This window comes from Phaenicophaeus curvirostris, chromosome 3 (genome assembly GCF_032191515.1).
Source record: "Phaenicophaeus curvirostris isolate KB17595 chromosome 3, BPBGC_Pcur_1.0, whole genome shotgun sequence".
NCBI lineage: Eukaryota > Metazoa > Chordata > Aves > Cuculiformes > Cuculidae > Phaenicophaeus > Phaenicophaeus curvirostris.
In genome coordinates, this window is record NC_091394.1 from 42,308,576 (window position 1) to 42,335,518 (window position 26,943).

The window sequence follows — 26,943 nt, forward strand, 5'->3', positions numbered from 1 at the left end:
TGGGTGTGTTGGTTGACAGCCGACTGAATATGAGCCAGCAGTGTGCCCAGGTGGCCAAGAAGGCCAATGGCATCTTGGCTTGTATCAGAAACGGCGTGACCAGCAGGTCCAGGGAGGTTATCCTCCCTCTGTACTCGGCACTGGTGAGACCGCTCCTTGAATACTGTGTTCAGTTCTGGGCCCCTCACCATAAGAAGGATGTTGAGGCTCTGGAACGAGTCCAGAGAAGGGCAACAAAGCTGGTGAAAGGGCTGGAGAACAGGCCTTATGAGGAGCGGCTGAGAGAGCTGGGGTTGTTTAGCCTGGAGAAGAGGAGGCTGAGGGGAGACCTCATTGCTCTCTACAACTACCTGAAAGGACGTTGTAGAGAGGAGGGTGCTGGCCTCTTCTCCCAAGTGACAGGGGACAGGACAAGAGGGAATGGCCTCAAGCTCCGCCAGGGGAGGTTTAGGCTAGACGTTAGGAAAAAGTTCTTTACAGAAAGGGTCATTGGGCACTGGAACAGGCTGCCCAGGGAGGTGGTTGATTCACCTTCCCTGGAGGTGTTTAAGGCACGGGTGGATGAGGTGCTGAGGGATATGGTTTAGTGTTTGATAGGAATGGTTGGACTCGATGATCCGGTGGGTCTCTTCCAACCTGGTTATTCTGTGATTCTGTGATTCTGTGATTTTTTAATGATCCTGCTATGCAAGGACACTGAAGCAAAACTGACTATTGAAACGGTTCAGCTCTACATATCTTCAGCTTTCTTAAAAGCTGTCCAGATGTGTGATGCTTTCTTTTTGTTATAACTGGTGGAATACTGTAGTTGGTTTCATCTTCCATGTCGAGATCTTTGATACACCTGTTGCTGCTGATGCATATAAATTTGTAATACGATTATTTTGTGTGTGTGTATCTATTGTTTTAGACCAGGACTTGGGATTCAGAGACTTCACAAGTGAGACTGATTAGGGATGCATGTGCATTAGAGATACAGCTAGACAGAGTCAAGTAGTGGTAAGCTCTTACAAGCTCTAAAAACTTATGAAATAGCCTTCCTTTGTTTTGGAGGAAGGTGGTAAAGGACGTGCTTTTAAATTTCATGGACTTACCTCTAGAACGTTTTTCCATTTTCTACTTCTCTTGTAACGTAGGAACAGCATGATTGCTCTGTAGTTTAACTGAATTTACTGCTGTGTAAAGCATAGAGGTGTTTCAAATTAGAGGAAAAAACTAAGCTCCAATCTTTACAAATGCAGAAGATTGAGAAAACCAAGTATATATAGCTTGATTTTTCTGAGCTAGCTTCTAACCTATCAATCTGTTTTATAGAGACACTGGGTATTTAAATAATATGAGCAGTTAAATGAAAATACATTGTATACTTATAAGCGTGGTTATGGATGAATGTACTTCTCTTAAAAAAATTTTCCTGCTGCTGTGCAGTTTCCTGGAATTTCTTTTCTGTCACAGGGTAGAATCTGAACAGTTATGTCATTGATACAGGCAGCCTACAGCAGTTGCTGCTTTGGTGGTTTGTCCTTTAAGAAACAGTTCTTGCTTGTTACATAAATATGCCTGTACCTTTTTTCTTTACTCCTCCTGCAGCATCTCTACAGCTTGGTGGTCTCCTTCTTTATCCTCAGACTGGGAATGTGTTCACCTAGGTTAGCCCTTGGGGAAAATACTTGACATATAGCAGGATATGGCTGAGGTATTGTGCTCCTTAATGCTTCAGCCTTTCTTCCACCCATGATCAGAAACAGAGAGATTCCCATGGCTGGCCGAAGCCACTGAGCCAAATTGCCAGTGCTTGGTTGGATGAAACAGTCACCGTAGTGGCAAGTAGTGATAGCTCAACTGCCAGCAATTGGCCTTTCTCAGCTTTTCTACTTGGATGCTCAGCTGGAACTTTCCTTTGCTGTCTGTCTTACATGTTACTCTACATCCCACAGCCACCCCCTGCATCCAATTCCTGTGTACACTTGTGGCCATGTGTTCGTTTTCCCTCCCTCACAAGGTTTGAGAAATGCTGCTGTAAGACATCAGCTTTGTTTTTCCTTCTTGTGAATTATGGTACACAGCACAAGTGATAGGTGACAAGGAAGCTGTATTTATGCGTTATCTGACACAGTACTTATATCTGGCTTGGGTCTTTTAAGCAGACAGGTATACAAAAATCATCATAGGCACTACTTCTGCATTTGTCAAGAGAGTAGAACCAGAAAAATGTGCAGTTGTGACTACCTTGTCCCTTGTACCTTCCTGCTGCACCCTTGGGCATTGCTCTTTTAAAACAGTGGAAAGCTGGCAGAAAATACAGAAGCAATTGCAGATTGAAACAGGTAGCCAGATCAGACTGAAATGAATTAAAATGATTTCCATTGGCGGTTGTGGCACCCATGGAACTCTGCAGCCATAACCATTCTGGCAAACAGCAATACAGGTGACTTGAGGCATCATTTTCACAGCAGATGTTTATATCAAAATTTCATGTAGAAGTATTTATTGTACATGGTTTCCTTTCACTTAAATCTGTTAAGTGATATTCCTAAGACTAGTCAGGTTTTTTTGAAAGTTGTTTAATATTAACGGTCCTTTTTCCTTAGGAAACCATATTTCTGTCAGGATAGTTGTCTCCATGTCTGATTTAGTAGCGCTTATGCTGAGAGTTTTGATGTTTTCATTATGGATTCTTTATTCATGTTGCTTTCAGTGCTTTCCTATTTTAATAAAAGTTTCTAGGATTGTACTTAATTGATTTGTCACTCAAGGAAAATCAGCACTTCAAGCAATTAAGTGCAGAAAAATAGTAGGTAACAAAGACATAAAGATTTTTGTCCTCATCCTAGTTATGAAAAATCCATTATTCATTGTCTTATTGTTTTTAAATACTGATGTACAAATTTCCAACACAATAGCAAAATTGCTTTTGAAAGAGAATAAATTGCTCGCTAGTTTAGAGGCTGTATTTTGAAGTCAGGATTACTAAACATGGTGGTGGTTATGCTCGTTATCATCACTGCTTGGTGAAGCTCCATATTTAGAAGTGCAAACCTAGATACTGATTGTGAAAATAATATTTGTTTATAATATAATGGCAAAAAAAGTAAAGGAATTATGATTAGGACATAAACACACTCTGCAAATAGTACCACATTTACAAGAGTAGATTTAAGTATTATGCATGTCTGTGAATTTTTCTCAGCCATGTCTTTTTCCCATAATACTCTTGCATTAGCATGTTCCTTCAGGAGCAACTTTTAACCATGTTTGCTGTGTTGCCTTTATATAAAACAGGTATTATGTTCTGAATCGGATACTTGTTAACTTTGTACAGAAGTAAAAAGGGATCTGTTAATTCACAGTGTTTTGCTGTATGCTCCAGTACAGCTAGCAGATTTTGATTTCAATGGGTAATGCTACAATTACATTATTAATTGTTTGGATGTCTAAAAGCAAAACACAATGCAACAGAAAACTCAGTATTAAAACTGTGATAATCCAGTTTGCAAATTTAACCAGGAGAGATTATGAAAGCATTGAATGTGAATCTGTTTAAACACAGGCCTGTCTTACTGGAAGTCTTAGCATAAAATAATGTCTTAAGATTTTCTAAGCAGTGGTTTTATTGTCTAGTGTTAAAATTAGTGTAGCCTGAAAGTAATCCATATAATTTAGTATAATATATATGTTAACCTGTAATAACTGCTCCATTTTGTGAAGAGAATTTTCTGTATAGTGTTTTCTTAATGACATTGATAGTAATGGAAATGGAAAAATATATTGCCAGATTACCATATTAAACTAAACACCAGATGCAGCTTTTTGCGAACATTGTTTGTGAGGATGTTTTTCATTTTTGCTTTAAATTTCTTCATTTTTGCTTTAAATTTCTTCATTTTTGCTTTAAATTTCTTCATTTTTGCTTTAAACTTCATTTTCTTGAAGTGGGTAATGATGGTAATTACTCTGATAGCATTTTCTATGCCGTGTTTTCACAGAACTAATTTTATGAGAACTTGTAACTTTAAATAAATTTGTGTGGCTTTTAGTTTGAAACTTTTGTTGTGTTTTCTGCAGTGTGGTTGTGCCTTCGCATCATTTGAAATAAATAAAAATTTTTCTTCTCAAGAACATGGTTAAGGTTCCAATTCTCAGTTGACTTGCAGCCAGGGGTGGTGGGATGTGTGTGTTTATTACTCCTAGTTATGCATTATTTTTTAATCTGGCCTGAACGCATTGTTAACATCCCTTAATGATGTTCCATGCGAAGTGATTCAAAGGAGGCGCGGAAATCGGAGTGTCATTTACCAACCAAAAGAGGGAGTGTCAGTAAGATAGGACAGTGCAAATCCACTGATGGCACTTTCTCATACTTAATGTTTGTAAAGTTACTTACTTGTTAAAGTATTGGGTTTATCTGTCAAGATTTTGTACTGAATACTGTTCGGGGTGCTGTTCTATGTCAGCAGAATCCCTCCATGCTCAAGCAGGGCTACCTAGAGCTGGTTGCCTAGAGTCATGTTCAAACTGCTTTTAAACCCATCCAAGGCTGGAGATGCCACAACCTCCCTGGACAACCTTTGCCAGTGTTAAGTTATCCTCATGGTAGAAGTGTGTTTCCTGATGCTCAGATGGTACCTCCTGAGTTTCGGTTTTGTGCCCATTGGCTCTTATTCTGTTGTTGGCATCACTGAGGAGAGCTTGGCTCAGTTATCTTTGCAGCCAGCCTCTAGGTATTTATAGACATTGATAAGGTCTTCTCCAGTCCCGGTTCTGTTAGCCTTTCCTCATAGGAAAGATGCTTCAGTCCCTTAATAATTTTCATGGCCCTTCATTGAAGTCTCTAAAGTATGACCATGTCTCTCCTGTACCAAGGAGCCTACAACTGGACACGAGAGTCTAGTGTGGCCTCTCCAGTGCTGAGCAGAGGAGAAAGATCTCCTCCCTTGACCTACTGGCAATACTTTGCCTAACGCAGCCCAGAATACCAGTAGCTTTCTTTATGGCAAAGGCTTGTGTTCAACCTGGTGCCCATCAGGATCCCCAGGTCCTTTTGTGCCAAGCTGCTTTCCAGCTGGGTGCCCCCCAGCATATCCTCATGTGGGGGCTTGTTCCTTGCCAGGTGTAGGACTTCGCATTTCTCCTTGCTGAGCTTCCTGAGGTTCCTGTCAAACCTTTTTTCCAGCCTGTCAGTTTTGCACTGGATGGCAGTACACCCATCTGGCCTGTCAGACACTCCTTCCAGTTTGGTGTCATTTGCAGATTTACTGAGAGTGCCCTCTACCCCATCATCCAAATCACTAACAAAGATGTTGAACAGGATTGGACCCAGCATGGACTCCTGGGGAACACTGGCCTCCAACTAGACTCTGCATCAATTTGCATCACCACCCTCTGGGCCTGCCTGTTCAGCCAGTTCTAAGTTCACCTTGCTGTCCTCTCGTCCAGCCACTGCATCACCAAATTGTCTATGAGGATTTTACAGTAGACAGTATCAAAGGCCTTACTGAAGTCAAAGCAGCCATTATTCACTGCTATCCCCGCATCTACCAGCAGAGTCATTTCATCGTAGGAGTTTGCTAAGTTGGTTAATCATGACTTCCTGTGCTGACTATTCTGATGTTTTTGATGTCCTTCCTGTACCTGGAAGTGGTTTCCAGGATGAGCGGCTCTATGACCTTTGCAGAATCATGATGAAACTGACAGGTCCGTACTTCCCAGGGTCTTTCTTCTTGCCCTTCTTAGATATAGGAGTGGCATTTGCTTTCCTCCAGTCTTCAGTCACTTCTTCTAATTGTCATGATTGATCAAACATTGTCAAAAGTGGTGCCACAGTGACATCTGCCAATTCCCTCAGCACTCTTGTGTGCATACACTTGGGGCCCATAGGTTTATGTATGTCCGTTTGCTTAAGTGATCCCTGACCTGATCCTCTTCCACTAGGGGTATTTATTTCTTACTCCAGCATTTTGCCTTGCTCTCTAAGACCTGGGACTCCTGAAGGCCAGTCTTGCTAGTGAAAACTGAGGCAAAGAAAACATTCAGTTACCTCAGCCTGTTCCATATCCTGTGTAACCAGGTCCCCTGTCTCATTTGGCAATAAGCCTATATTGTCCCTAGTCTTTACGGGGTTTTTTGACATCCCTAGTCAGATTAAATTCATTTTGGGCTATAGCTTTCTGAGATTTGTCACTGGATGCTTGGACAGCGTTTTTGTATTCCTCCCAGGTTACCTGCCCATAATTTTACCCTATGTATGCTTCCTTTTTGTGTCTGAGTTTGGGCAGGAGCTCGTTGTTCATCTAGTCAGGCCTTCTAGCATTTTTGCCTGACTTCCTGTTCATTGGGATGGAAATCTTTTGAACTAAGAGGAGCTGATCTTTGAATACTCAGGAGCTTTTTTTGGGCCTCTCTTGCTCCCAAGGCACTATTCCATGGGGTTCTTCCAAGCAATTCTTGAAAAGGCCAAATTGTTCTCCCCAAGTCCGGGGTTGTGATCTTGCTTGCCACACTTCTCCCTGCCTTCAGGATCCTGAACTCTACCATCTCGCAGTCACTATCCCCAAGACTTTGTTTGACCTTCATGTCCCCAGTAAGCCCCTCCTCGCTTGGAGTGTAAGAGATCTAGCACAGCACCTCTCCTTGTTGGGTCCTTTAATTACATGGAGCAGTACAGGACCCTTCAGCATTACTTAAGTCATTTTGTGTTGTCCCTCCAGCACGTATCAGTGTGGTGGAAAACCTCCCTGAAGACCAGGGCCTACAGATGTGGGACTGTTCCTGTCTCTGTGTAGAGGGCCTCATCTGCTTGTTCTTCCTGTTCAGGTGGTCTGCACCTATTATAATGTCACCTTTCCTGTCCTCTCTTTAGTCCTACCCCAGAAGCTCTCAGCTGGCTCCTCATCCATTCCCATGCAGAGCTCCTAGCACTCCAGCTGCTCTCTCAAGTAAAAGGAATGGATTTTTTTTGATTTTTACCCCTTTTTTACATACACTTGTTTTGGGTTGCTCTGAGGAAAATGCAAAACACTCATATTTTTCTGTGACTCAATCCTTTTTTTTGTTTATATTTCACATTCCTGAGCTCTATGAATTATTCTTCATTATTCCCAGTGCAAGAATAGTTTCAAGGTAGATAAATTACACATTACACAACGAGTCGATTGATCATAGTCTTTTGAAGTTTAACGTATTTGGGAAATGTTGAAAATACATATGCAGATTATCTTTTGATTTATTCTGGTTGGATATTTTTTTCGTCACCTGTGCCTATTTAAAGGCTGCTTAACTGCCATTATCAATAGTTGTAAGTAATATTTTAAAATATATTCAAAAGATTTTCCTTTTCAGTTTGATACATTTTTCATGTATTTTGTTAGGCATTTTCTGACCATTTTATCTTCTGTATTGTGCATTTTTATTGATTAGGGTTATTGTATCTGTTATTGCATACAAGTAGATGATCTTTGCTTGACTTGATCCTGCACTTGGGACACAACCACCCCATGCAGTGCTGCAGGCTTGGGGAAAAGTGGCTAGAAAGCTGCCTGGCAGAGAAGGACCTGGAGGTGTTGGTTGACAACTGACTGAACGTGAGCCAGCAGTGGTCAAGAAGGCCAACAGCATTTTGGCTTGTATCAGAAACAGTGTGGCCAGTAGGAACAGGGAGGTGATTCTGCCCCTGTACTCAGTGCTGCTGAGGCTGCACCTTAAATCCTGTGTTCACGTTTGGGCCCCTCACTACAGGGAAGAAATTGAGGTGCTGGAATGTGGCCAGAGAAGAGCAATGAAGCTGGTGAAGTGGCTGGAGAGCAAAGTCTTACAAGAAGCAGATGAGGGAACTGGGGTTGCTTAGCCTAAGAAAGAGGAGGCTGAAGGGAGACCTTATCGCTGTCTACAACTGCCTGAAAGGAGGTTGTAGAAAGGTGGGTGTTGGTCTCTTTGCCGAAGTGACAGGAAGAGAGGGAATGGCCTCAAGCTGCACCAGGGGAGGTTTAGAGTGGACATGAGGAAAAACTTTGCTGAAAGGGTTATCAAGCACTGGAACAGGCTGCCCAGGGAGGTGATTGAGTCACCGTCCCTGGTGGTGTTTAAAAAGACTGTAGATGAGGTGCCTAGGTGTATGTTTTAGTAGTGGATGGATATGGTTGGACTTGATGATCTCAAAGGTCTTTTCCAGCCTAGGGATTCTATAATTCTATGACTGAAAAGCTTATTTCCTTTAAAAACTTTATTCTAATTAATATCCTTGTTAGGTTTTTTTTAGTAGTCTATAAAAGAAACCTGAGTAATAGTGCAGTTTCTTTCAATCATCTTCACATGAACTGAATAAGTTTTTGAATTCACATGTGCTTAGGAGTATTTTCTTACCAAATATTCCAGTGTTTTGTCTCTACATAAAAAGCATTCCAGAAATGTAAAATTGAAGTGGGGATTAGATTCTGGAGAGGACAGGACCATTGTTAGCTTAGTGTTATTACCATAGGTTCCACAGGCAAACCTGTTTTGACTCACTTTGAGTGTTTTTGTGTTGAATTATAGCAGTAACTATGATGTTCTAGTAAATTAAGGTACTCATGAGCTGTGTAGAAAGCGTGTCTCAAATAGAGGTCTGTGCACACAGAAATAGACATCAGGGAAGTTGAAGAAGCTCTGTGGAAATCTGAAGTCTATACTTCTAATGAAAACTCAATCATTTGCATTTGCTGTAAACTTTGCCAAGTAAATTCTGTTTAACAAAATCTTACAAGGAATCCTTTGAAAAGTATGAAGTTGCAGCTCTTTATGTACAAATGATATAAGAAATAAGAGTTTCCTAGACTGATTTATACTATCATTGACAATGGTTGATTGCAGGCTTTTTTGCTGTGTTACATGTTTTTTAACTCAAATTATAATTTCTTGTTGATGTGCTAGCACGAATATACATGAGATGCTTAGATGAATATATCTCTCTAATAAAACTCCTTATGGCAAAAATGAACTTGTTACTTTAGGAGATTCCTAGTAATAAAAAGTGATGTATTGGCTATTTATTTAGTGTTTTTATTTAATTTGCCAGGTACCAAGTGGAAGATGAGTCCTCTCATTTGGACGAAATGCCACTAATGATGTCTGAAGAAGGCTTTGAAAATGATGAGAGTGATTACCATACTCTACCAAGAGCCAGAATTTCTCAGAGAAGAAGAGGCTTAGAATGGTTTATCTGTGGTGGCTGGAAGTTCCTTTGCACTAGGTTTGTTGCATGCCAGTACTTCTTACTAAACTATTAAATGAATTAAGTAAATAGTAACTATATATTTCGTGATATGTGCAGAGTACAGGGACACGGTAATTTGCTTGTCATATGCTTTTTGATTTCTTTGCTTGAATTTTCCCCACTAGGACAGTACTAGCTGTTAGTAAAAAAAGTTCTGAAGAGCTGCTGCTGTGTATTTCTCCTGCCTGCTTTGCTGAATTGCAGGAAAAATAGAGGCTTTTAAGAGAGATCACTTGGTCAACCTCTGCTGGTCTGAGGTCCATCATGTGTCATGTAAGCCTGGTCCTTACTTCTGCTGAAAACTGCGTCGGAGCAGAGGGGTTAAAACTTTCTTTTGATACATGCTGTGGGGATAGGGAGGCTTCTTCTGGGCTGAGAGCACTATTGAGGCTTTATTATTGATAAAAATCAGGGATATGCAGTCAATGTTAAGTCATCCTTCCTGATGGTTTCTCATTGTAATCAAACTGAGGTTTTGCTGAATTGCCCACAGAATACTAGTTTTTGAAATGCCTGTGCAGTTCACAAAGTTGCGTAGGATCATGCAGAAGATGATACAAGAAACCTGGAGGATGCACGTTGTTATTACTTACACTGCGTAGTAGAATGAGTTACACTGGTTTTATGTGGCGTAAAGTATCAGTTTTGGTTAGAATTGGGTGTCTATGCCTTCACGCTTGGACTGGAGAGGAGCATGTGAGAAAACAATTTTGATGTGTTGTGATGGTGGATTACACATGTTATGCAAACAACTGAAAATTATTTCCAGAAGGCGTGCTACATTTTTTGAAGTGTAATGTGAGATTAAATACAACATAGCAGTCTGAAGCCTGTTCAGTTGAGCAGAATTTAAAATTTCACTCTGTTTTTAATGGAAATTTGTATCTCATACCTGAGACTGAGTAAGATTGAAATCGCAGTGTCAGCATCCACCGTATTCTTTTGTGCTTTGAAAAATTTACGATTTAGTTTAAAGCTGTGACAGAAAGATGAACACAATAAAAGCCTAGGCATTTGTCCGGAGCCAAGCTCAGGGGGCCCCTGATTTCTTTTGGGTGAAAGTCTTATGTTTGTGTTCAAAATCACTTTACTTATTGCAAACAAACACCACCACCCCCCTCCCGCCCCCCCCACTAGTTTTTTTTGTCTGCCCTGCATTGTTAGGATTAATCTCATTTTTGTGAGAGGGAGTTTTCTGTGTCTTACTTTGCAGCTTTAGAATTTTGTATTCTGTAGATTTTTGTTGCTGCATCATAATCTGTCACTGTTTAGTTGAAAGTTTCACCGTTTTGGCAGGAGCAAATATGGAAGGTTTGACAAAGTTTACTGTACATTAAAATAGATTTTGTAGAAGTCCTTTATTCAGTGTTTAGCTTCTGTTTAGACAATAAACTTTTGATCAGAACTGAATGTCATGGACTTGGTTTGCAAATCTATAGCTCTTTAAACATTTTACATTTGCAAGAAAAAAATCATAATTAGATCAAATGTTGTCTTTGATTTTGAAAAAACTGAAGACTTAATTCAACCAATATAACTTTTAACTTCAGAAACTGCTTATTTCTTGCTTTCATAGCACAATTAATAGAAAACTTTGTGATATAGCAGCTGTTTCGTGGCTGTAATCATTTCTCCTTTAACTTACAAATTCTCCTCAAGCTTGTGAAATTATAATGCACATAGATCAATACTCTGGGGTTCTTTTGGCTGGATTGATTTCTTTCTCATGAGATTTACATTCCACTTGTTATCAAAAACCACTTTGTTCCTATGAAAATGGTGCTATTGAATGGCATTTCCATATGAACTGAAGGGGATATCAAATGCTCGGATTAATTTGGGCTCTAAGATGGCCTGTACACTTTCAATTAATCTGCAACGCATTTGTTATGCAGAAGCATGGGAAAATGCTGATCTTTTAAGATGACATGACCACAGTGTTGCTTTTGGCCTGATTACTGAAGCTACCTGTTGAGTACAATAATTACAGTATGTTTTCTTTGCAGAACTAGTTTCTGCTACTTAAAACCTAATAAGGAAAAGCTGACCCTTGCAGACAATATAGAGCTTTTATATTATCTTTCCATTCTGATGAAAATGCTGTGTTGTGAAAGATACTGGCAGTTAAGCTTGTAGGATAAAAGTAATGAAAAGAGAAAATAAAAAAGCTCTTTATTGTTAAAGCCACAGAGTCAGTTCAGACTTTTACTTTAGCTTTTGACTTGGAGACATACTTATGAAAAAGTTAAGGGTTCTTATTTAACAATTACTCTTTTTTTTTTTTTTTAATATGGCATCATGTACTAGTATGAAGACTATAGATATTCTTCCTTCAAATAAAAAAAAGGTACATTAAGAAGCAGGCAGGTAAAAAGCCATTTAATAATATTCTTCAAAGTTCTTTTATCAATTGTAAATATGCAAAAATTAACTAATCTGTTGTATTTATATAGGCAACATGGCTTATAGCTTGCTTAAGAAAAAAAAAAGCTTTCTGTGCATGTGTTGAATTTTCTAGGCAAGGACATCTGAAATAAATGCATAAATCAGTAAACCAGAATGTGATTTTTAATTGATGAATCCGTAGCATAAGGTGCGATGTTACATTAAAGATTTCAGGAAAATCTAAAGTGCTTCTTGGTCATGCTTCATTTTACATTATATTTTTAGGATATTTGAAGCTCTGAGAATGCTATTCTGATTTATCCCCTGATACTTGCTTCATACAAATTCGGCAGGTACAAAAAGCCCATGAAAGGGTCCATACTCTGGCACAAAAATGGTTTCTGTATTAGGGAGTGTTAATTAGTTTCTGTATTAGGGAGTGTTAATTTGTGACAGATTAAGTATGTGTTGGGTGTTGATAATCTGAATTTCAAAAATTTTGTGTCGACATCATTGTTCTTAAAAACCTGAATAAATGTAAATTGATCAGGATTTCTGAGGCCAGCATGTCCATCTCTTATTCTTCCTATGATATAACAGTGATTACTGCCAAGGCTGTAAATGGCAGAATAGAACTGATTTTTGCTTTTAAGGTAGTAAAACTTATCTGAACTATTGCCATAGTGATTTGGGCATAACCTGTAGTATTTCCATCATCTCAGAACTCGAGTGTTTTGAGCTCTGTGTCAGTAAAGTTCCTTTTATCAGAGGTATCGCAGTTGTTTCCCAGTCAGACATCATTCCTTTGTCTGTACTTCTTGGCAGTTGATAAAGCAATGGTCATTATGGCATCTTTTTCAGCTTCAAAGCCAATATGTAATGGGAAAAGTAGTTTCACGAATGGGGAATTATGGCAAGGAAGGAAGTATAATTCCACTGCTTTAGTCAAATGTTCAGTTTCAGCACTGGAAAAATCCTCGGTGTCTGAGGAAATTATTCTGCCAAGAGACCGTGCCTAGTCAAATATTCAGTCTGTTTACAGTTTAAATTCAAAAACTGAGATTTAAATGTGAGATTTCAAAGGCTGCTGGGAAATTTCTGTCTACAGGCTAGTAGGGAGAAACTGTCATGCTTGTTCCCTTCCCCCAGGAACTTTTTTGCTACAGATCTGTTGACACTTCTTGCTGTACAGCTAAGCTGTCTCTTACATCTGTGTTGTCCTCTCCACTTCCCTGCACTGGAAATTAACACATTTAAAGCCTTAATTCTATTAGCAGTTTTATTCCAAGCTGGCACCAACTGCAGTTATTGTTTCAACTATTTTTACAGTTTTATACAAGAGTGGATTCAACTTAAAATAGTCCCCATTTTTATTCTGTGTTAGCTTACAGCTGGATCAATTTGCAGGTCCAGTTTACCCATGCAGTTGCATGAGCAGTTCTGTCAGCACAAGGGGCAAGAATCCACACCTTTGTTGTGGGAGGAGGGTGGTACTTGCCACTTCAGCAGCAGTAGGATAAGTTCACAGACATTAAACTGTGTAACTGTGACATAGGAAGACTGCTCTTCATTTTGCTTTAAAGACAAATTTAAGTAATGATCAAGGTAACTTGATTTTTCTGACTTGTGTGTTACTAAATAACAGGGCTGATCTTTGAATCTTGAACTAACAATGTACAGTTTGTATGACAGAATAATTCTTCGTCACTATTAAAAGTGGTGGGAAAAAAGTTGCTGAAGGGTCTTTCTTGCATTTGTAACAAAGATAAAATTCATGTTTATGTAAAATCAAAACAAATTATGTCTGTCCCATAGTGAAAGGTTCAGGGAGGATATCTTAAGAAACCAGCATTTAAAAATTAAGTGCTTTAAATGTCAGCATGTGAGTATTGGTGTACTGACATTTTCATAACAAAGTGAATGTTATTTTGAATTATTTTACTACTGTGTGACTTCGAGTTTTCTTTAAAAAGAGACTGCAGCTTTGACTTCCATTTGTTCTTTGGAAAAGTTAGTTTGTAATAGGCCTGCATTATGTAGGCTAGAGACAATAACATTTTAAGTGGGACTGTGGAGATGTAAGCTAACTGTTAGCCTTCCCTCCCTGTGTATTTGTGTACACATGATCCTGTAATTGTGGAAAAACAGAATAGGAAGGTAACGTAAGAGGTCATCTAGTCAATTCCCTGCCTGTACAGGATGAATTACACATATCGCTTATGTCTGATCTAAGCAGATCTTGGGGACCTGCAGTGGTAGCAACTCCAGCCTTCCAAAGTGATTGTTTCCACCGTAGTCATTAGAAGCATTTACTCAATGTCTGTGCCCTCTTTGCAGCTGTTTCTTACGTGCTTGAAACCATATTAGGTTCACACAGCCTTTCCAGTCTTCTAGTGTAAAGTAAATGAGCCTGCACTGCTTTCTAGACCTATAATTGTTTTGTTGTTCTTGTGTGTGATCTTTTTTTTCCCAATAGGCCTGTTTGTTGAAATTTGGTATTCAAAATGGTACTGTAAACCAGCTGAAGCCTTGCTAGCACTGGATTGAGAAAAAGGAAGGCATTCATGATTTGCTAGCAATATGTCTGTCCACACTGACCAGGCATATGCCTTTTTTTGCACATGTATATCATGCAGTAACTGAGTCCTCCTGAGCAGGCACTAGTAACTCTTTTCCAGTTCTATATTTCCATAGTTGATTATTTCTGTGTAAACGTATGACGTTGCGATGTTGCCTGCATTCTGTCTCTTCCAGGTGGTTTTTAAAATCTGTCAAGATAGCTTTGAAGTCTGATCTACTCATTGCATGAACTCCTGTCACTTCTACCTTTTTGTTGTCTGAAAAATGAAATTTTCAATAGTCAACTACCCAGGAAGTTCTTTTCAGAACTTTACCAAAGTTACTTCGGCTTTATAACAAGCTACTCTGGAATTACGATTTTTCCAACTGTGTCTATTCCAAGAATATGTTCCTTACTTCCGTTATGAGAATTGTCTTGAGATCTAAGTTTTAGTAGAGACAGAAGATCATAGAATGATTTGGGTTGGAAGAGAACTTTAAAGGTTGTCTTCTCCCACCTCCACAGCCATGGGCAGGGGCACCTGTCACTACAACATGGTGCTTAAGGCCTCAGGAATCAAGAGAGGACACACGCTCTCAAGCAGTAGTGCGTCTTGTTCTTAAAAATTAATTCCATTTTAGAGGTTGCTCTTGACAGGTCAGTGTTGTTTATGACTTTCTGTTTTCTTTCAGATGTGTACAAATACATACAAATAGATTGACTATACAGAATTTACCCCAGAAACAACGTGGAGGTGCTTGGATTGTTGTTTCCCCCTGCTGCTCTCAGCAAAATCCTTTCTGTTGCTTTGAATACAATTCAGAAGAGCTTCCAAATAGTTACTTTTTTTGCATCAAAAATATTGTCAGTATACTCAAAAGCCTTACTAGAAAACATGTGAGTTACCTTCACCTTCAGCTTCACCTGCTGACATAGCTAAAATCAACTGTGACCATTTAGGTCTGTGCTTTGGCTGCAATAAGTGCTCATGGAGGCCTGTCTGCTCAGTCTTCCTAGTTCTCTTGCCTAAAACAGGTTCCCAACGTGATTAAGGCACTCCTCTCCAGTATTGAAAAGATGCAGAGGAATTCTCCTTTAACATACCAGGTTGTAAAACATGTATATACAGTGTATTGCAAACCCACTTTTCACACTACCAGTTCTTTCAAAACTGCATTCATCTGCATTAATAATCTGCCCCTGTGGATAGTCCAAGCAAGTCTTGGCTGGATTGCATTATGCAAGTTGAGTGGCATCTATGTTTGTTTCCTGTTTTACTGTTGTTAGTAAACAGTCTGCTGAGCATCCCGGAGTCATTCCATTTGCCAGCCTTTTGTTCCTGCTACATTGTGATCCCATCCTGTCACTTTCGTGTCCTTGTCCAAATTGCTGCTGTTTAAGGTGGCTGTGAGCTCTTCCTGTCTATCTCCTTGCTCACAGTTTAAACCCTCTTCAGTAGATTTGTAAGCTGCTTAGGTGAAGGATGCTTTTCTATTTTCCTGTGAATTGAAGTTCACCCTTACAGATGGTCGTATGATCTGCGTTTACACTGGTGTTTTTCTTTTCCTTTTGTTGGAGACATTTTGACAAGTGTGGCGTTGGATATGGTTCCCTGCTATGCCTGCTATGGGCAGTCTGGTGGAGGAAACCAAGCTGTTGAAATTTTTCTAACTTTATCTAACAGAAGCCTTATTTACTTTTCAATCATTAGCATAATTTGAGTATCAGTAATACAGTAAAGAGGTTGCCAATAAGACTGTACTGTATGATGGATGAGTTAATTATTTAACAGTGAGGGAATTTAGTCACTGTGAATGCAGACTTGTGTTAACTAGAATTCTTTGAACCTGCCTCAGGGCAAGATATAGTGAAACTTGTCATTATTTTATTAGGATTTCCTGTAAAGAATGTGCAAGTATTTATATATTTATATGTCTGAATGAGTTGAATAACATGTAATTGCCTTAAATACTACAAGTCAACATCATGCTTGTTTGCTTAGGTGTGGCAGAAATTTTTAAGATTGTTTTTCTCAGTTATTTGCCTTCAGGTTTGGAAACAGTAATGAAATGCAGTAAACTTCTAGTCTTAAAGTAAATGATTGTTTTCCTTTTCAGTTGTTCTGATTGGCTCATAAACATTTGCCGAAGAAAGAAAGAGCTGAAGGCCCGCACAGTGTGGCTTGGGTGTCCTGAAAAGTGTGAAGAAAAATACCCCAAAAATGCCATAAAAAATCAAAAATACAACGTCTTTACCTTTATACCTGGGGTAAGGTTACTAACTGTTTTTTGGTGTTAGGCTGACTATGTGTTCTGCATAGGTATTTGATGATTCTGCAAAAAGATTTATTTGTCTACATTCTTCTTCTGAATTAATCCAATGTCTTCAATTAAAATTGATAGTCGAGATAGACTGCTTTTTTCCTAAATTGTTTTCAAAGAGATCTTTACTAAAGGAGTGCGGTATGATTGAGTGGTTGGAATTCAGTGAAGCTTAAGAAATTTAAGATGGTTTTCCTTGTACGTTTCTATTAATCATTAGAAATTTGTAATCCTCTTTTTAAAACAGAAGCACTTCTCTGTTGGCTGTGAAAATACTACAACGCACTCACTTGAATGGAGAAATAAATAGTTGAAAATATTAAGTTGATATTAAATAGTTGAAATATTTTATCCCATAGATATTTTCTCATGCTTGTTGCCATTGAAAAGCATAATAAATAATGTGTTCTTAAAACAAGCAACTCCTTGGGGACAAAAATAGGCTACCTCTTCAATTTATATGATAACAGCTAAGAACTAGTTTAGTTAACTCGTACTTTCAGAGTTGTATTTCTTATTGCAGTTTTTAAAATAGTGATATCTTTTTGGTTTTGAGCACAGTTCTTCAGACAATATTTTTGTTGTGGAGCGGAAGGGGTTTTTGTCATTATTTTTTTTCTAAGGAGACATTGCATCATAATTTCATTTTTTTATCTATAACGTTCACAGTGTATATGAAGACAAGAGACATTACAGTTTTAAAAGTATGAACTAGGGAAAAAAATCTTGTTTTAATGAAGTATAGCAATAGAGATGACAACTTCTGAAGCTTCTGTAGTTTAAGGCTAAAAAGGTATGCTGCTGTGGTATTATGAATATTACTTTTTTACGAATACCACCCTGGAGTCCCGTGTCTTGTTGCAAAAACTGCATTTCTTCTACATTTGAATACAGACATGCTTTGTCTGAAGTTTTTCATCATGCTGGTTTGTAAGAGTATTGACTCTGTTCTTCTGTCCTCTTTGGTCCAATGAAAAGCAGGTGCTTTCTAATATTTTTCTTTATTAAAACACAAAAAATATAGTAAAGAGTGATCTGTTAAAGAAAAAATGTTGCTTTCCACAGACAGATAAAATATTCTCATCTTTATTGAACAAAGTAAATGTTTTCTTCCAAATTTAAATTATTAAATACACTACAATTGGTTAAGCTACATGCTTTCCTAAAGGTCACAAAATTCATTAAACATATAGTAAGCCATTGATTATTGTGATGAGAAATCTGTAGCGTAGATTACAAATTCTAAACTAGATTCATGTTTCCTATAGGGATCAGCCATAACTGGCAGTTACCACTTGAGAGAGAGAATGTTTATTCTTTTTTTATCTTTTGAAAATCTTGGTTTTTTACAGTATAGGCAGAATCATATTTTTGTTTTGGTGCTACTATTTGGAAATTCAGTCATAACTTAAAAATAAAGCGAGATCCTAAATGTAAAGCCCAACAGTTGGTCAAAATAAAAGGTTTCCTACTTTAATTTTAGACATAAATTAACACTTTTCATTGATTAGAAATACTGTGTAGCTGTCTGATTTTTTTTATGCTATTCCTCTAGAAGTAATTTGTAGGGAACATAGTTTTATTGGTACCAAAGCCATAAATGTTACTATGTCATAAGTACTGACTCCAGTGATTTACTCCGGTTGAAATTTTCGTCATGTGGAGTTCTGTCTTCTGTTTAGAGTTGTATAATTTTTAATGTTGCAGCTGGCAGTTGGTAATAGTCCATGATTTTAGATCAAAGCACAAGCTTAAAATAATGTTCAAATTAACAAAATTTTACTTAGTGGCTAAAAGAGCTGTAACACTTCCAAAATATCTAGTTCCCTAAGGCTTATATAAAGTACTTGTGGCTTCCACCTTTACACCAATTTGTTCAATTTCCATTTAGTATTTCATATATGGTTTGGTGTAGCTGGTTAGGAGTCTTCTATAAATTTCCATAAAGAATATCTTCTGAGGTGGGCAGGTTTTTAAGATTCCTATGCCTCTCCTGAACTTAAAGCAGTGGTCTATTCTATCAGTTTTAAGTAATTGGAGACTTTTGAATTTACTTGACTAGACTGAAGTGCTTAGCTTTGTATTGAGTGAACGGTCAGTGATCTGCCAGGATTTCAAAAGATTTATAGAAAGGTGCTTTTTGACTCTCACCTTCTCCTGCAAGATGGATACACTTGCAGATCTGCACATCCCAAAGTAGTCTGTGGACTTATTTTTGACCTGGTGTTTCAAGTCTTTGTAAACACTTAAACATACTGTTAGAAGCGAGTAGGTGAACTTCACGAGTATTAACATAAGGTACAGATTCAAGCTGAATTAGTTTCATTTTGCAAGAATGCTCCAACTTTCCCTGCAACTTAAAATTTGACATTTTTTGCTTTACAGTTTTGTTGGTAAATATTGGAATGATGTTGCGTGCTTTTGAGAAAAATCTTCTCATCTGAGACTATTTAGGTAGCATTTAGCTGAGCACTAATGTAGTGTCTTTGCAAGAAACTGGCAATTTTGAGGTACCAGCAATTTTGAGGTACCAGCCAGAAAGACACTTAGAAATTAACTTTCCTGGGTTTTTTTTTTCCTAGGGATCGGGTTTTTACATAATTGAATGATAGCGTTGGACTGATAAGAGCAATAAATAACTTTGATTTTCACACAGAAGTAGTATTAAATGAATTGTAAGATTAAATGATAGAAACACTCTTTAAATGTGGCTTTTTGGTCTATTTTGAATCTTATAGCTTTGAAACAATTGATTATCCATTTTCTCAAGTGTCAGTGTTACAAGTTCAGTAACCACCTCTGATCATCGTGCTGGAGGTGTCGTTATCGTAGCCTACTAGAGAAATACGTGAAGTCTTTGAAGATTCAAAATGTTATAAAAGGAAAAATGTTCTTAGCATTGTATTTGTAAGTAAAGCATTGTTGAGAACATGCACTTGGTGAAGTGCTGCTTTTAATTATGAAAGGAGTCTGCATCTGTCACTCATTTGGAATACAGGACAGCGTATTCTGTGATGTTACCTTGTCTTCACTTAAAACTTGGACAATTATTTTGGAGTTTAGACCAAACCTTTGATTTATTATTAAGCAGATCTTATGTACTAATATTTATTGCAAAATAATCTTCTGAGAAATTTAATCCTGAGCATTTCTTCTCAATTACTTCAGAAGCCCATGTTATTCTGTTACAAATCTTTTGTAGTTTAAATTCTCTGAAAGTTTAAATCATGGTTGCTTTTGTACAGAGCATATTTTACTATGGAAACTGAAGACTTTCCATAGTAAAAAACTCTTATTCTGAGATTTCCACACATAGTAAAAAAACTCTTATTCTGAGATTTCCACACAATAGCCATTTGGAAAAAGGGCAGTGTCACTTACCCCTACTCACTGGATCTTTTCTGTAGTGTTCATTTTATCTTCCTTAGCATTTTGTTCTTGAACGTTAAATAGCCCCACTATTTTTAAGAGAAGTGGAAATAGTAATATTGAAGGAATGCATCTGACTTGATGGTAGCCTTTGTCCCTTTAAAAACCAAAGGACTTCAGAAAGAAAGCAAAGGAGTTGTAAAGCTCCTGCCACTGCAAGAGACGAAACTTCAATGATGGTGTTGAGGCAAGAGTGTTCTGAAGGACTGTGGTGAACAGAAGTAATGAGTTCATGGATCCTGTTTTCTGAATGTGCTGCAAGCAGGGCTGACGTTCTAGGGTATTCTCACAATGATGCAAAGCAGGACGGTATAGCCTACGCAAAAAAAAAAAAAAGCTCCTACTTTTATTACTCTGTAGGATTTCAAATGACAAGGACTAGGATAATATTTTTGTAAATGTTTTCTGTTCATTTGATGCCTATTATTGTTAAAGACCAGGATATGAAAATTTTTAAGACAAAAAGACATTGTGAGACACATAAAACAGAATGTAAGTACTGATACTTAAGGAAACATTAAGATTTACTTCTAATGCTGTATTTTTAGGAAGAAAATGTTTAGCAGTTAGGAATGAAAATGTAAGCAATGAAAGTTCAAATACTCACAAACTTTTTTTGCTTTTTAATTGATATTATAAAAGAAAATTTTCAAAATCTGTTTTAACTCATGAACATGAAGGTGACTATTGTAGATATAAAATTCTTGCAAGATGCTTCTACAAACATCTAAATTCTGTTTACTGTTAAAATTTCAGAGTAAATCTTTGTGCAGTGATATTGATATATATTTAGTATTTGTAAAGATTTAGTTCACATAGTAGTTTTCAAAATATCAAAATGTAGCAAATTGCTTTTTCAGAGTGAAAAGAGGCATTAATATAAAAGGATTTTTCTCAACACAAATAGCAATATAATATTGAAGTAACTTATAGTGCATGTAGTACCTTGTGACAATATATAGCATATTGTGCTGTATAGTACTATGATAGAACCATATAGAACAATATGTCATATAATGGTTTTATATCTAATACCATGAAAAAGTGAATTTTATGTACATTATGAGTACAAATTTTAAGGCATTTATCTTTGTTGTGTTTTTCATTTTAGGTTTTATATGAACAGTTCAAGTTTTTCTTGAATCTCTATTTTCTCGTCGTGTCCTGCTCACAGTTTGTACCAGCATTGAAAATAGGCTATCTGTACACGTACTGGGCTCCTCTGGTAAACAGAAAAATACTATTAAATAGAGGTTTTGGGGTTTTTTTTAATCTCACATGAAAAGTTTGTGTAACGTACAGTTCGTAGATTTGCATCTGGTAAGCTACAGTGAGTATGGTATGTGACAGAAGTAAAACGCGCATTTGAAATTAGGGTATTTTACAGCAGATGCACCAAAAGCTTTTGTTTGATAGCCCTCCCTTCCACCTGCCTACCATGCTCCTGCCCCACAGGCTGAAATTTCCTTTTGTTAACCAGCTAGTCTAAGTAGTGCTCATTTCTAGCCACTGGTCACTTGAGAGGTTTAAACAAGCAAACACAAAAACCTCCAGCTAGCAGAGAACCTCATTTGGTAACACAGGTAATTTGTGTGTTAAATTTCTTTCAGTTTATTGTTTTTGCTCACTGTTTCATGTTTTCAGGCCAGGTCAGAATTGAAAGCAGAAATCTTTCTTATTTCTTTTTTTTTGATCATATCTTTTTTTTCACAAAAATTGAGATGAAATATTTTAAGCCATGGTTAAAGCAGGAGGAGAATGCATCTTGAAATTAAGTTGTTCATAAAAATGCTTTTCCTAATTGATCACCCTACCAGTTACACTGGATTCCTTTCAGTACATTTCTTCTATTATTGACCCCTTTCCAGTATTTTCTTGGGAAACTGTTCAAATCAGTTGCTTCTGACTCAGGTTTCCTAAGGTTAGGAAATTGTATTCTCTAGCAAGGAGGCCATTTGGGTAGTCTGCCATCTGTATGCCTGTGATGTGGAATTCTTTTCTTGTTTATAACCAGATCATTACCTTCTCTTTCACCTTCCGGTCCCTCCACCCCAGCTTTAAAAGCAAGGCAGGAAGAACAAACATTTTGTTTTCCAAATTCATAAAAAACATTATTTTTCAGTAACATTTATTCTCAGTGGTATTCAAGAGGAACAGTGACATGCTGACTACTTGAGTAAAGGTCGTTTTAAACAAGTCAATAGAGTAAATATTCTGAATTGATTTCATTGTTTTAATATGTTGCAACATATATTGATAAATGGAGCGACTGTTGTGGAGGTTCTTCACAACTCTATTTCAAGACAACTTTTGGTTTCTGCTGAAACCAAAAGCACTTCAAGGCAGAAAGCTTGTTCAACAGTGGGATTTGAAATGTATATTTACAAAAGTCTTTGTCACTGACCCAGTAAGAAAAGACAGAAGGCAGTCTGGGTCTGGAGGCTGGTCTCTTTACTGTGTACGGCTATCTGTGTTAGTGGGTTAGTAAGGAAAAAAAGTCATTTAGTATCTCAACCCATCTCATCCCTTCCCAGAGAAGGGAGAAAATACTGTATTTCGCCAACACAAGTAGTTTGTTCTGTGTAGACATGTTTGTCTTATTTGAGGATATTTTGTTTCCCAGTTTTCATATGGAGCTTACAAATACAACAGTATCTTAGTTAGTGCTAGATGTACTCTTTTTTGCTAAACTTACTTGTTTCTACTTGAATAGCATTTGTACTAATGATTAACCTGTAGATAAAAGAGATTAATTGGATATTGAGTAAGGCTCACTATATATGATGGAAATACAAAACATTTAAGTTAGACCCATTGGGCTGTCTTCGTTGCTTAACAAATAAGCTTGCTTTTCTTTGAAGGGCATGTAATTGTTGATAAATTTTCAGTAATTTTCAGAGGAGGAGCTATGACTTGGCTTATTTTCTCTCAAGAATTTACATGAAAAGAAAAAATTGTTTGGCCTGACACTTAAAATCAATTGAATAGAAGTTGGATACGTGCTAAGAGAAGTTTGGGAGTTTTGGTGGGATGTGTGTGGTTTTGGGGGTATTTTTTGGTTTGTTTTGTTGTTTGTTTGGTTTTTACTTCAACAGTTACTACAGCAAACAGTCTTGATACACTTAGATCAGGCATTGGAGTTCTTAAAACAAGATTGTATTGTACTGGTTTGTTGGCGTTTGCACAGTAGGGAATGGACTTCTCGTTGTGAGTCCAACATACAAGATAAGAAGCATGCAAATTTGATGGTAAGCAGTATGTTAAAGATATTTAACTGCTTACAGGTAAAAAAACCTGGTGGTTTTGGAGAAGTTTCAAGTTCTTTTGAGCAAATGAGGAAAAAGGGAGATGTCTGTCTTAAGTTGTGCCTTGTCGTCACGGTCAGTTGTACTGAGCTGTCTAGCAAGGTATGGTGACTGCTAGGGGAAGTTCTTGTGATTAACACCTTGCATTCTGTGCTTTGATTAAGGTCTAGTTAATGAGGTATGTGCAAGTGGCAAATACATTCAAAGGTTCTTCAGGAATGCCTTTTTTTATGCTTCTAAAATATCTATACTGCCTTAGCTCATGAATATGCTGCTGCCAGAGAAGGGTAAAAACCTTCTGCTCATTCAATTATGCCCTGGAAGTGAAAAGGAATGAATTTCACAGAGGCACTTTTTTTGTTCTACATAGTTCTAATATAATCATTGTAGCTAATATAAACCTGAACAAACAAGTTTTTAACTATAAGTTTGCAACAGAGTAAGGATTGGAATTTTGAGCTGGAACTGGTATTTGGAGATTTTTTTATTCTAGCTATATTGGCACAATACATGATTTTCCTCATTTTTGGATCAAACTAAGATACTATTTTAACAGATTGAAGAAAGCACTAAAATCCAAATGAGAAAAAAAGTAAATATTCTAAGCACATGTTCTTACTACTCTTCATATTTTTCCTACTTGTGTGTTTCTACTCTTGCTATTTGAGAATTCTGAATTGCATAATTATATCTTTAACAGGGATTTGTTCTGACAGTCACGGTGGCACGGGAAGCTGTTGATGAATTTCGACGTTACAAGAGAGACAAGGAAATGAACTCACAGTTATATAGCAAGTTGACAGTACGAGGTTAGCAAAACCATTTATATAAATCCTTAAAATATTTCAGCTTTTTCTTCTACGCACATTTGCAGACTTCTGTTGAAAGAAATAGTTATTTCACTAACAGTCTCAAGCTGCACTGTTTAGAGTGAAACTGGTACTGGACTAAATAAATTGCTTGATTTCCCTTAGATAACTACAACTGTTAAACTTGACTGTTTAAGGAGTGTTTTAAGTCTTCTGTTGTTTGTAAAGGAAAGGTGTATGTATATTATTGTACATATGTTAGAAGCTTTTTGCTGTTCTGTTCTGTTACTTCAAAGTGCAGTTCTCCTCTGAAGCTGATACTGAGCAGTAACTCAGCAACACTGTCAGCTATGTATCAAGTGTATTTAGGAAATAAAGGTTCGGCAACTAAGAAATACAATCTAATTAAAATTCACTAGAGCCTTTCAGACTTGGTGGATATATTTGTGCTTGAGAAAAGGAAGATGTATTATGAGTCAGCTTCATTATCAAAAATATTGATTACAAATTTTACATTTTTTTAATATATTTTGGAGTCTGTGTAATCATGAAGTAGGAACAGCCAGTTCTCTTTCCAAAAATAATGAAGTGAGAAATCACAGTTATCACTTTTTTGAACTTGAAACCTCTGACATTTTTTCACAAAAGCTTTTAAGGGAATGAAGCTCGTCAGCTGGGAAGTGGCAATTAAATTTGGTAGGATATTGTAAATTTTAAAATGAGCATAAGTGGTGATACAACCTGGTAACTGAGAGGAATTGTATTTCCTTTCACTGTGGAGACTTACATTGTTTTCTGGAGTTTGTATACATAAGGGAGCAACTTTAGGGAATATTTGCCTTTAGTTCTTCCCTTCCTTGTCAGCTTGAAATAGACTTATCAACATTTAACCATACCACTGTGGAAATTTGCAAATGGGATAGCTATCATTTGTTTAACACAAATGGTTGCATTGCTGGACTCCAGATCTTTACAGCCTTTAAGATGATCTGTACAGAAGTAGACTTTTAAGAGCTTTTCTTTCAAAGTTGCAATTTAAAGTACTAGTTGGTTTATTCACTTTTTAGATCTGTTATGATAGGCCTCTGAACACACCTTTGAAACAGAGAGTACAATTCTACCCTATTCACCAACAGTGTAAGTAATTGAAATTGTTAGTTCTAGAAGCACATGTATAGTTTATAGTTACTGCTATTATGTAAATGTCTAGACCAGTACTTGCTGTTTTAAGAGTTAAGTTTGGTGTCTTTTGTGCTTCTTTTTTAACTTAACTTGTTTAGAGTTAATATTGTAGCTTCTGTTAAGTTGTTAGATACTTAAACAGTGTAGAAGATTTGGAATCCTGACTTCCTCTTTTGCAGTTCATGAAATATTTTGTGATGTTATGTGCATTTGAGAAACTTTTAATTTTGTAGCTTCTCCTAGAAGTAAAGAAGTTGTCAGATTAAAATTGGATTTGGTCTGCTTGACACAGCTGTTTTCTATATTTGGAGTAGAGATTTAAAAGTAGTATACAGTAGTATATAAGTAAAGCCCAGCATTTTTATCAGGAGCTGACGTGTAGAGAATAGCTTGTTCAAAAGAAGTTAAGTTGTGCTAAAAATTGCCACAAACACTTACAGAAAATAATTAAGAGATGATAAATTGCATCTTTTTCATAATACAGGGATCTTTTATAATAAGGCATTCTGTAACTGAATGGTGTCATTTTGAGGCAAAACATGGGACCTCCTACTATGAAATATTAGACTGAGATTTTTACAGTTTTTGAGAAGGATTTAGGTATCTGTGCAAATTAATAAAGTCAAGTACTACACTTCTGCAAGCATTTTTTGTAAATAACTTCCAATATAATCTACCTAATTTTTAATATTGGCAGTACTCTTCAGGTGGAAAAATTCAGTTAGGCTTACCATGCTAACCTACAACCTGGTGATTTGGAGAAAGAAGGCTTTGATACTTGTGAATGAATGAACTTGATACTGATTTAATTAAAAGCCTGGAAATTGATGCCACTCTTAAGAGAGTGACTTTTTAGAGTGGAACTGCGCTTTATATTGCTCTAGCATCTTTTATTTTTCCTAGTGATTTTATAACCTGTATAGGTTTTACAGTCTTTTCTATGAAGTGGGTATTTTTTCCATCTCAAAGATGGAGAAACTGACGTGGAGAGATTAAGCAGGTTGCCTTTGCTCAAACTGGACACTTAAAGTTAGCAGTGTTCATTGTTACACTTAGTTTAACTGCACCATTCATGGAAGATAAAGTTGAGAATTTAATCACTTCTAGTTAGCTGTTTTGCAAAATTGTTTGTTTACTATAGGGAAACTAAGGTATTTGTAGCAAGAGCAGCAGCTGGCATTTGAGTTGCAATTTATTACTTATATAAAGTTAGTGTAGGTAAGATGATATGTGAGTTTAAATCTTCCAGTACTCGGGAAGTCTTTGACTACCTAGCAATGTTGACTTTCTGTGGAGTCATTCTTAGCCTCATGAACCCCCAAACAGATAAAACATGAATGTTGTCTTGTAACCTACAAGTTGCTGGTGTAAGAAGCACCAGCTTTTTGAAGATGGTGAATTCATGTTAGTGGCTCTGAAGACTTGGAATTATTTTTTAGTAATTCAATACCTTGAATTAGTATTTGTTCTAATCAGTAAGTCAGCTTTTCTTATAATAATGAGCTGTTCCAAGCAGGAAGCCAAGGGAGAATGAGACATCTGTTTTAACTGTTACTTAATTGTACTTAGGTAGCAATGGCCAGCCTAATATCCGCAGGCTAATTCTGATCCATATGAGATACTGAGTGTAACACAGTTTTCTATTTGTCATGTAACATGGCAAAGCTCAGTCTTCAGTCATCCCTTGGTGAGTTTGATGTGTGTA

At 37.1% G+C, this 26,943-nt stretch overlaps 1 protein-coding gene across 2 annotated transcripts in view; it reads left to right on the forward strand.

Moving 5' to 3' along the window:
* ATP9B (ATPase phospholipid transporting 9B (putative)) overlaps positions 1-26,943 on the forward strand; it is a 156,460-nt gene that overhangs the window by 10,217 nt on the left and 119,300 nt on the right. For both annotated transcript variants that reach the window (XM_069853751.1, XM_069853752.1), the window contains exons 2-5: positions 9,050-9,223; positions 16,310-16,460; positions 21,054-21,167; positions 23,948-24,056. In XM_069853751.1, coding sequence (XP_069709852.1) covers positions 9,050-9,223; positions 16,310-16,460; positions 21,054-21,167; positions 23,948-24,056 — 548 coding nt within the window. The remainder of the gene's footprint in view (positions 1-9,049; positions 9,224-16,309; positions 16,461-21,053; positions 21,168-23,947; positions 24,057-26,943) is intronic.